Raw genomic sequence first — 12,221 nt, 5'->3', positions numbered from 1 at the left:
AAATCAGACAGTTAAAATAAGTTTAAAGTTGAAAACTTACCTTTGTTGTTATTTGTGCTCTGTCTCACAAATCACCACCCGCTCTCCACCGGGGAGGGAGCTGTAATGGATGCGCGCACGTGAGCCCAGAGCATGGCTGCTGGATCGGCCAGAGCAGGCGCGTATCGGCCGATACCGATACAAAGGAAAAACGTGAATATCGGCCAAAAATATCGGCCGGCCGATGTATCGGTCGACCCCTAATAATTACCACCCCAAAAACATCATATAAGGCTATGTTTCCTGCCCCACATACAAGGAAGTGTCCATTCATAAATGACATTGCAAAGTAAAAAAGAAAAACTTTACGAGTTCGGAGATTGAAGTTCTGCTCTCGGAGTTCCACAAAAACAAAAAGTCATTTTTAGCAGCATGAGCTGTGGAACTAAAGGATCTGCTTTAATTGAGGAACAAAATGACCCCTGTGGGTCGTTACAGTCACAGAAATAAAAATCTAAATCATATTTATCCCTCTCTGTAGTCCTGCTCCGGTTTTTCTTTGGTCAAATATTTTTAACATCAGTATAAACAACTGTGTTACATGTTCCACTCATTCAGAGGGGCAGTCGGCAACCGCTACCCCCCACCCCCGACCGTCTCAAGTGTCAGCTGCGGTTCTGAAAAGAAGCATTTTAAAATTTCTCCAAACTTCAATTAACGCATAATTTAAGTTGTTTTTTAGTTTGAGATCTTCATATTAATATTGTAGTGTTATACAACAGCATTAACAACCAGTTTAATTTAATCTAACCTATTTATGTCAGTTACATTTAAAATCTAATTCCAGGTCAAACAGAATAGCCTATTGTCAACATAATTATGGAGTGTGATTTATTTTGAACGCGAAATATCTTCAAACTAATGAAATATAAAGTTCTCAGTGAAGAAAACCCGTCTGGATAACAGCAGACTGACTGCTCGTAAAATATACGACAGGTCTGGACCACTCGTGAATTTTGTTCATATCTGAAGAAAATCTTAGAATACGAAAACATTGGTGAATGACACAAATTCTACTAAATCACTCGTACGCACAACTTAAGAACAAATCTGTGTGTACGAACGGTTCTTGCATGAGACCCATTATTCAACAGAAAATTCACAAGTCACTGAATCTCCCTTCATCTACAGCTCAATCTTCAGCCACTGCATTAAAACCAGGTCTGCTTCTGCACCATCCACTGATGCTGATTAAAGCTCTATCATACAAAGAAGGACGACCCACAAAGTGGAGAAGTGTTCTGTGGTCAGACAGATCAAATTGTGACATTCTGCATTTTTAAACCACACGTGCATCATCCTCTCTACAAGAGAGCAGACCCTGATTAAGAATCTGCCTCACTGTTGGTATGGGGGTGCATTAATGCCTATGGAACAGGCAGTCTACACATCAGGAAAAACAGCATAAACACAGCTGTTGATGTTGAACAGCTCTGCTCAGTTCTGAGATGTGTTGTTGAATGGTTCATATCATGAGTGTGAAAATAACAACTGAATGTTTGTTTTCTCTCTTGTGAAACTGGTGCTGTTTTAATGACAAATTTGTGGCCTCATTATAATGTTTTAGACAATATGTGAAAATTGTTATGATTAAATTACTCATTTGAATCTAAATGGTAAATAAATACACTGAACTTATAAAGTACATTATCAAGTCCCTCCCAAAATGCTTTACGTCTACAGTCACTCAGCCATTCACACACTGATGTAAGAGTGTGATGGGGCCTTCACCAACCAGAAGTCCCACATGGAAGCCTTAAATCACTATTTTGCTAAAATTCTCTAATGTATATTTGAGATGACTTTTACTTTTAACTTTTTAATAAACCTTGTGATGGACTGGCACAGTGACTGCTGATATGGGCACCAGTGACCCCCGTGACCCTGAAAGGAAGAAGTGGATTAAAATAATGGATGGATTAAATAGTTTTGATTTTAATCCAATTTCAAGCTCCATGGCTACAAAACCTTCGCCATCACAAAATCACAATAATCAGATTCCAGTCTAAACTTTGGTGTGGTAGTAGATAAAAGTTACCTTTATGGACTGTACTTATATAGCGCCTTTCTATGCATCCAGGACACTCAAAGCACTTCACACTACAGACATTCACCCATTCACACTCTCATTCACACACTGATGATGGAAAACGATTGTAGCCACAGCTGCCCTGGGGCACACTGACAGAGGCGGGGCTGCCATACACAGGCGCCACCGGACCCTCTGACCACCATCAGTAGGCAAGGCGGGTAAGGTGTCTTGCCCAAGGACACAACGACTGAGTCGACTGGACGAGGATCGAACCAGTGACCTTCCGGTTCCAGGACGACTCCCCTAACCACTCTACCACAGCCACCCCTTTAACACATCCTTCAAGCATCAACACGAGATCTCACAGTTTTGCATGAGATTGTGTCTTTTACAAGGTTTGACCAAAGCAGCTGCAACTCTTTCATCTTAAAACCTAAAATAAATCTCAAAATATTTTTGCATTACATACATTTTTCTGTTATCACAGACCAGGATGAGTAAGACCCCAAACAATGCAGTACTGACGGAATGAATGTTGCTGTTATGACAGACTGCATCTCCACCTTCTGCCACTTATCCGTAGTCGGGTCACGAAGGCAGAGAAAAGCCCTGGGGTCGGATTTATAAAACTTGCGTACGCCACTTTTCATGCAAAGGTTGTGATTTATAAAATCCAAACTTGACGTGAAAATGTGCGGTGCCTCAGCCAGCTCTGACCCATGCGTACGCTCATTTTGGAGACGGGAAGCTGCGACACAGATGGTGAAGTGAAGAATTATAGCCACACTGTGTAATGATCACTGTCAGATATTTAATTTACCTTCAGAATCAGACGTAGATTTTAGATCGACTTTAGTTTTCTTAACAATAATATTTATGCTTCTACTGCTGAACCTTTGAAATACAAACCTTAAATCTTAAATAAAGGTTCCCACGTGCAACTCCATTCATCTCCTTCTTCCTCATGACCCTGACCCCTCCCCGACAAGACACATTTCAACAGCACGGCTTCACGCTTTGGGTACTCGCAGGGCGCGCCCACCCTCACCAGTGTGAATGTTATAAAACTTCACTTTTTAAAATCCGTACTTGTCACGCGCGAGGTGTGTGTGTGTGGTGGTGGTGGTGGTGGTGGGGGGGGGTCTGCCGCAGATAACAGAGGAGGGGGAGGACGGGGAGACGAGTGATGAAATTATTTCTAAGTTTATCTGACTTGTTTAATTTTATTTAGTTTTTATCGTCCAGCAGGCTCTGAGAGAAAATTAATTTGAAGCTGAGTTTTTGATAAAAATCATTACATTTCTCTAAACATCTGTAAACCTGCAAAATCAGGGAAAATCTGTCAGTTACAGACATTCTGTTCATGTGAGCAGTTGTCAGTCAGCACCTGTCATCCTCGGAGCGCGAATCTGAGTCGGCCAATCACTTTTTTTTGACATTGATCAGCTGATACATCTTAACATTCATGAGGTACTTTACATTGACAGTTTATGGTTGAATGTGGGCGAGTAGAGGGTAGAACCTGAGGCAGGACCTTGTGTGCGAACTCTGAGGTGCAGCTGTGATTTATAAATGAAAGGTGCGCAGAAACGTGTGTACGCATTGTTTTATAAATCAGAATTTTTTTTGGCGTATGCCATTTTCGCCTTTTGGCCGTACGTTCATTTTTAGTATGGTTTCCATGCAATCCTTTATAAATCTGACCCCAGACCTCTCTCTCCTCCAAGACACTTTCCAGCTCGTCCTGGGAGACCGCGAGGCATTCCCAGGCCAGAGAGGATACATAATCCCTCTAGCGAGCCCTGGGTCTTCCCCAGGGTCTCCTACCAGTGAGATGTGCCCGAACACCTCTAAAGGGAGGCGTCCTAATCAAATGCCTGAACCACCTCGACTGACCCCTTTCATTATGGAGCAGCAGCTCTACTCTGGCTACCCCAGATGACGGCGCTCCTCACCCTATCTCTAAGGCTGAACCTGGAAACTCATTTCAGCTGCTTGTATCTGGATTTTGTTCTTTCGGTCATGATCCACACCTCATGACCATAGGTGAGGGTTGGAACAAAGACAGACCAGTAAATCAAGAGCTTTGTCTTTCCTCACCAGGACTGACTGTAGCAACACCCTCATTACTGAAGACGAGGCTCCATTCTGTTGATCCATCTCCCGCTCCATCCTACCATCGCTTGTGAACAAGACACTCAGATACTTAAACTCCTCCACTTGAGGTAGAGACTCTCCCCCGACACAGATGGGGATTCCACCCTTTTTCCAGTAGAGAACCATGACCTCAGACTTAGAGGAACTGACCTTCATCCCAGCTGCTTCACACTCAGCTGAGAACCGCCTCAGTGTACACTGAAAGTCTTAGCCTGAAGATGACAATAGAACCACATCATCTGCATACAGCAGAGATGAGACCCTGAGGTTCCCAAACCAGACACCTTCCTCTCTACGACTGTGCCTTGAGATCCTGTCCATAAACACTATAAACAGGATCAGAGACAAGGGGACAGCCTCACTGCCCTGCACTGAGAACAAGCTCGACTTTGTACCAAGAATGTGGACACATCTCCTGCTTTGGTTCTGCAGGGACTGAATCACAACCCAGACACTCCCGCAGCACCCACCAATGAACGCCTTGAGGAACAGTCATTAACCTTCTCCAGGTCCACAAAACACATGTAGACTGGAGAGGCAAACTCCCATGACCTCCTTAGCAACTCTGCAAGAGTAAAGATCTGGTGCATTATTAAAATGGGGACACAGATTGAAGTGTGAAGCGCTTTGAGTGTCCTGGATGGATAGAAAAGCGCTATATAAGTACAGTCCATTTACCATTGCTAACTTCACTCAAATAACTTTCTTAAAGCACATTTCTTTTACCTTTGGAAATCTTTCTGTAACACTGGATGGCAGTGAGGGACACTGGTCCTAACAGAAGATGAAGCTCAAAGTAAAGCATCAGGGTCAAAACTGATGCAGTCCAACAACAGTTAAATGTCTAAACATGTAAAATGAGAGACCCAACAGTAAATATGTCTAAATAAAGTGGCTTTCATCAACAAATTTACATTCTGTGCTTGGTTTAAAGTGCATGTGTAAAGGGAGGAATTCTGCTGGGGCCTGGAAGAGAGTCTGATTGTTGGAAGATTTAAACTGGTTTTAATTGTTTTCCTTGTATCTTACTGTACCAACATCTCCTCTCTCAAACTCCGACCTGTGTCCCCCCCCGCCCATCCCCCTCATCCCTCGGCCTCAGCGTCTGCGTGCTGACAGGTCAGTGTCACGGCGGTGCTGACTTATGGGCTGTGAGGATCTTGTCCTGCCAGGATCGACTCTTCTTGTAAAAGCAAATGCACACGTGCATCAAGAGTCAGGTGCACACATGCAAGAGGTCCTGCACATAGCTGTCAGAGCATTCTGCTTATGTTGTGTTCATAAGAAACACACTTCGGTTCCAGCTGAGTGAAAAGTATTTCAAGTGACTCGTACACACAATACTTCTCTTCAAAACATTAAAACATAAAACTGCTAACAGACATTAATGACAATAGTTTTGATGTTTTATTAAGTTCTAAGCATGGCTTCTGTATTGTGTGAGTTTTTGTGCTGACCTGGCACAGCAGACTCCGGAGGCAGATGATTTCTTTTTGCAGATCTTTAGTTTCTACTATCAGCTGGTTACACACAGACTGAGCTTCTTTCTTTGGGTCCAAAGAAAAGACCAACTGCATGAAAAACCAGACATCTTTATCTTAAAAATGAACACCTGATAGAAAAAAAGACAGTATATTTCATCACCATTCAAGTTTAATAGAATTTAAAATCTCAAAACCGTTTGAAGGGGCGGATACGAAAAACTAAAAATATAAATTTAGATCATCTAAACATAAGTAGCATCAGCACAACAATTAAGAACTAAATGTTATCAAAAAGCTTTAATATTCTTGTCATTTGATAAACAGGTTTACAGAAGGCTGGTCCCTGCTCAGTAACTTGTGACATCTCAGAACCATAGAGCATTCTGAAGACCTCGCCAAGACAAGTCAACCAGTACGAAGAGAGCTTATAAATCTTACAACTATCTGCTGTCAGAGAATCAGAGGGTTTGTCAGAGCTGGACATCAGAAGCTGCGTAGCAACAAAGGCGTGAAAACGACACGTACCTGAGAGGTGTGACGAGGGAAGCGGCTGACGACATCCTGAACAGTCTCCGTCAGGTAGCAGCACTGCTGACTCACACTTATGAGAAAGTTCTGTAGATCTTCAGTCCTGAGCAGGCAAAGAAAGGCTTAATTATAAAACCAGAAAATTATAATTAAAAATTAGGGTAGGAATAAAAAAGAAATATAGTAAAGAAAAAAGTGCTTGCTGCTGGTTTATCTTTGTGAAAAAGAGAAAGAAGATGAAGAAACTTACTTTAAGCAACTTTAAATTAAACAAAGAGGAGGTCATCACACAACCAAAGAGGCTCATAGACTGAAGCAGCAAATGCCAGTCAAGGACTTCTTCTAATTTCTTTACGTGTAGACACACAGTGCTTTTAAATTCTTCTTTTTCACATGTTAATCCTTCAGTTAGGGTCTATACTGTATAATGTGAAACTGTAGCGCTTTGGTCTGAATTCCTCCTTATTGTAACTTCACAAGCCCCGCCCCTTTTCTGAGGTGTGTCTCAGATCAACTCGTTTTGAGGCCGTCTCTTTAAATGTAAAGGAGGTGCTTCACACCTCGCCACTCTCCAGGTCACAGTCCGGTTCATTCCAGTTTGATAGAGGGCTTTAGGGCTATATAGCTGCGCAGAAACTTTTTATTGAGAAATTAAAAGACGTCAGCAAGGGAAGACTTGTCCACCCAGCCTTGTTGGAGCCAGAGTCTGATCCAGAACCAGAGGAGAATAAAAACCAGCAAAATGTAGTCGGTAAATCCAGACCTTATATCTGTTTTGTCGCAAATAATTAGATGTAAAAACTCAGAAAATGTCATAGAAAATACAGAAAACTGAACAGGTTGAAAAATATAACCAAACAGGATATAAAGATATCCAAGCAGCAGGAGGAAAGACTCATATTTCTGCACTCTTACAGACTTCAAGTAGACAACAAAATGTATTTAATGGATTTAAAAAAGTGGATGGAGGGTTTGAACGATATGTCGTCCTTAATTAAACATGAATCAAAAACAGTCCAACATTCAGGTAGCTGGTGCTGCAGTAACCCTGAGATCTGACCAGAAGGGTTATCTCATCCTGTTCAAAGTTCCTGGATCTCTAAAAAACCCTTTTGACAAATAATTTTATCAGGGTTCCTACAGCTTAAGGCAAGTTAAATTTAAGAAATTTTAATGCTTTTTAATGACACTTAAAGGAAATTTAAGACCAACTTCACAATAAACACAAATGTGACAAAAAGAACAATTTTACCCAAATGTTTATTTTAACACAAAACAACTAGATGCGGTAAATTTGGTAAATTGTTTAAAAAAATAAATGCTACCAATTATTTTAATATTTGAGACAAACACAGTCATCCTATTTACAATGTGTTAACATTTTTAAGACTTCTGAAAGATTGATTTAAGACATTTTAAGGCTATTTAAGGCCTTATTTTTTGGATTGATGACTTCAATGCCTTTTAAGACTTTTTAAGGAACCGCGGGAACCCTGTATATATGCATTTATTCAATATCTACATACATTCATATTAATGGTTAGTGTGAGAAAGCACTGGTATGCCAACATTTATAAGAATAAGAACCAGCAGGGCTGACTGACTTTTAGAAAGAGCAGTTACTGAGAGATGATGGTAGAGATCATAGAGAGAGGAGGGTCTTTTAACACTCCTGCTGCCCATGGGTCATTTTTACCCAAGAGCAGCAGGAGGGTGACGCAACAGTATTTACAATATGAAGATATCTTACCAAGGAAACATTTTGTAAATGACAAAACTTACAAATTACAGTAATGACAAATAATCCACTGTGATATAATGAAAATTATAATCCTAGTATACAGAATGAATGGCCTCATTTTCAAAAACTTTTATTATAATCTAAAATGTAGCTCAAAGTTGAGGCCAGGTTTACCTTCTTTAATGCGTCAGAGATGAAGATACAAACTGAAGATGCTCAGTAAAGACAGCGCAGACAGACCGATAGCCTGAACCCCACCAGGTGCTCACATCCTTCATGTTGTTGTCTTAGAGCCCACCTCACTGAGATCTCATGAAAACCGAGCAGGTGGCCGGGCTTCCTCCCCACCTCCTCCTCCTCCTCATACCCTTCTAAAAACATCCACCTAAATGATTTATATCTATACTCATCAGCTTCTCCGTTCCTTCTTCCCATCGTCTGGAACTGATATTGATAGATCTCATCTTAATGGTACATTTCCCTGGCTGAGGGCAGTGAGCAGGCAGCCGTTCCAGTCCTCCTAACACTCTGTCAGACGGGCGCGTAAACACTGTCAGCCAGCCTCTGCTGCACACGCAACTCCCTTCTCCAGCTGTTAGTTTATCTAAGGGCACAGGGTGATCATGGAGATGGGTGAGAACGTACACTAGCTTGAGCGCTGGTAGAGGGTGAAGTGTGCCACTGAGTCTATATCCAGGAAAAGGTTTCATTTTTAACCAGCAGCTAATGATATATATTTAAGTTCACTTCAAACTTAATAATTCTGTTAAATAACTGATGAAATGAAATCAGAAGTGGTTGTGTTAGTGTGTGTGTGTGTTACTACCATGGCCTACAGAAATTTATGACTTTGGAAATTATGCTTTTCTATTTTTATTCCTCAAAGTTACATCTACCTGGCCTGTCTATAAAATTGTCATAAGTTGTCTAAAATGTAACCATGTGACAGAGCTATTAGGAAGACTTTAAACTTTGTTTCTTTGATCCTGGTTTTTGTTTGAACAGAAATGGTACATTGGTAGGAATATATTAGAGATGCATCTGCCAGGAAAAAGATAGGAAATCTATGGAGGTAGTTGAGTGAATGTCCTGATGCATCTCAGTAATCCAGGTAAAAAAATCAAAAAGAAAAAAATTGTATAGGTCTTCTGGACGGGTTCTTCTCTAATGAAACGTTTCGTCTCTCCTCCAAGAGACTTCTTCAGTCTGAGTTTCAGGCAAAATTCAGGCTTTTAAGCCCTGCCTCCATGTGACTGATACTCACATCACATGGCTATCGTTGACACCTAATTAACACTTATTGTTAACAGGGGGTGGAGTGATACTGGCAATAGCAGCACTGTAGGAAGGGGACAACTGAAAACGGAGGCCTCCACCTCTGTTTAATGATGGACGGTCTTTCTTCACAAAAATGGCTTCTTTTACTCCTCTCTCAAACCAACGTTCCTCTCTATCAAGAATGAGAACATCCTCATCTCTGAAAGAGTGACCGCTGGCCTGTAAATGAGTGAAAACTGCAGAGTTCTGGCCATTAGATGTAGCTCGTCTGTGTTGGGACATTCTTTTAACAGTGGCTGCTTTGTTTCCCCGATGTATAACTGGTCGCAGTCCTCCTGGCACTTAACAGCATATACAACATTGCTCTGTTTGTGCTGGGGCACCGGATCTTTGGGGTGAACCAGCCTTTGCCGTAATGTGTTTTGGGTTTTGAAAGCCACTGGGACATCATGTTTAGAAAATAAACGTCTCAGTTTCTCCGAAACACCTGCAACACACGGAATAACCACAGGTTTGGGTCTGGGTTTGGGGTCTTCATTTTCACCTGAAGGTTGCATGGAATCCTGTCTGTGTTTCCTGTCTGCTTTCAGGAAAGCCCAGTCAGGATAACCACACTGCTCCAGGGCCTGTCGTGTGTGTGATTTCTCTTTCTCCCTGGCTCCCGTGTTTGTACGGACACTGTCTGCTCTGTGGTACAGAGTCCTAGTTGAGTGAAGACAGAGGACCAGGAGGACAGAGTGAGAGGGACGAGGATGACTTGCTGTGGAGACCACTGAAGAAGGAGACTTGAACAACTAAAACTCAATGTTATAGACATAACTCTATATCTCAATACTGTATCCTACAGTTTATTCTTATTTGGACACTGACACAAAGTTTGTTTTTTACCCGTTTACTGAAACATATTCAAGTTATAGTTATATAATGAACATAAAGTCCAGAGTTTCAGCTTTCATTTGAGGGTCCACATTAAATTGGATGAAGGTTTTAGGAGTTTCAGCTCCTTAACATGTGTCACCCTGTTTTTAAAGGGGCCTAAAGTAATTGGACAATTCAAAGGCTATTTCAAGAACAGGTGTTGATAATTCCTTCATTATGTCTTTCTTAATGAAGCAGAAAAAAGGCCTGAAGTTGATCTGAGGTGTGCTTGTTGCATTTGGAAGGTTTTACTGTGAAGAAAACATGCGGTCAGAAGAGTTCAGATTAAAGCTCTCTATTTCTGCAATGTGGAAAACGTGGATGGAAGCGCAGAACTGAACAAACAAAACTGAATCCAGTTTGAAATGCAGAATTTCACAAAATTGGCTTATTTTGGCCGCTGCCACTACATATGACATATTTAATGTCAAGTTCAAGTCTAAAACATTTTTCTTTTACAAAAGAACAATTTTTTAATGTCCTATTCTTTGTTTTGCACGTCTTTTTGTTAGTAAATACTTTTAAACACGTAAAATTAATTTAATGTTCTACTGAACCACAGCAAATTGTGGTACTAGTAAAGGTAAAATTACATCATTTTTTTTATTTATGAGGCTATTTATTGGTTCAACTATTTTTCAGTCACTTTTTTATTACACACTTTTTAGGTTAATGAATAAAGTTACAATAAAAATGTCAAATTCAGGGAAAAAATGGAAAAAGGGGAATTTAGAAAACTAAAAACAGAAAAATAATGGAATTTGAATGAAATTGCTACAATATTAGGAGTAGTAAAATCTACAGTTTGGTTCATCCTGAGAAAGAGACATGTAATAATAATAATAATAATAATAATAGTAATAGTAATAATAATAATAATAATAATAATAATAATGTAATAATGGGAATCAAGACAAGGTCAGATGACCTCTGAGTTCACAAAACATCTAGTTTTCCTCTCTAACGTCTTTGATTGTTGCACTTTTCACATTTAAAACCATGCTGGCTGCAGTTATTCATCCTGAGTGATTAATACTCTTTAAACACGAGTCAGCACTTTGTAATTACTTGTCAAACATGAGTGCTGAGGTTAAAATGAAGCATTACTAAAGAAAAAATAAATGTCTTTGCAGCACTAATTTACCTTCTTGTGTCAGACTGATGGAAGACTGATTTGTTCTCCAGGAGGAGCAGTAAAGTGAATCCAACAGGTTCAGTTCAGCTGAGGATTCATGAAGTGTTTCTTCTCCCTGCTTATTACAGCCTCCCATTACCTCTCACCTTACAAATCATTACAGCTCCACTTAAACCATTAGAGCCTGACTCGGGCTCTGCTGTGTGGACAGGAGGAAGGGAGGTGCAGAACCTGACGGACCGTCATCAGGTTGATGGATGACTTCCACTGGAGGAGGACAGACGAGGCATCTGAAGGAGGTGGAGGCGGGGAGGACGTTTGAGGTGCGAGGCCGACCAGCATCGACTTTCTGGCACTTCCATCGAGGTTGTTTTGTTTATGTTTTGTTGCAACTAGGAGCTTGATTAGACATTTAGTGTATGCAAGTGTACATTAAAGTGTAACAACCTTAAAATAAACCGATCCAATAAACTAATAGGTTTGACACTGCTCTAAATATGAAGTGTAAAAAGTCATATTTATTTCAACATTTTATTTCATTATTCCTTCTTTATCATGTCTAACTATTTAAAATTAGAATGACTTTAAGGACAGTTGAGAGAAAGTCTCATTCTCAATTCCAGTGACATGGAATAATAAAAAAAATTACCATGTGGCCATGAGATGACGCGTGCCCACACGATAATTAATGTGGCCAGCAATGGACTAATTTTGAGCAGCGTTGTTGTGAGGAAAATACATTATTTGAGTCACATTATACCTGCATTGTTTTGTCTTTAACTTTTTTAATATGCACATGTACACTCACTGGCCACTTTATTAGGTACACCTGTCCAACTGCTCGTTAACACTTAATTTCTAATCAGCCAATCACATGGCGGCAACTCAGTGCATTTAGGCATGTAGACA

General features: G+C 40.5%; 1 protein-coding gene across 1 annotated transcript in view; it reads right to left on the bottom strand.

Annotated features, from left to right (window-relative positions):
* Window positions 1-12,221, bottom strand: part of asz1 (ankyrin repeat, SAM and basic leucine zipper domain containing 1) — a 68,262-nt gene that overhangs the window by 4,532 nt on the left and 51,509 nt on the right. Inside the window, exons 11-12 of the mRNA XM_014010266.1 lie at window positions 6,238-6,343; window positions 5,686-5,799 (exon numbers count right to left, since the gene is read on the bottom strand). Coding sequence (XP_013865720.1) covers window positions 5,686-5,799; window positions 6,238-6,343 — 220 coding nt within the window. The remainder of the gene's footprint in view (window positions 1-5,685; window positions 5,800-6,237; window positions 6,344-12,221) is intronic.

Source organism: Austrofundulus limnaeus, unplaced genomic scaffold (assembly GCF_001266775.1).
Source record: "Austrofundulus limnaeus strain Quisiro unplaced genomic scaffold, Austrofundulus_limnaeus-1.0 Scaffold67, whole genome shotgun sequence".
NCBI classification, from domain to species: domain Eukaryota; kingdom Metazoa; phylum Chordata; class Actinopteri; order Cyprinodontiformes; family Rivulidae; genus Austrofundulus; species Austrofundulus limnaeus.
This window is presented reverse-complemented; position numbering and strand designations above follow the sequence as displayed.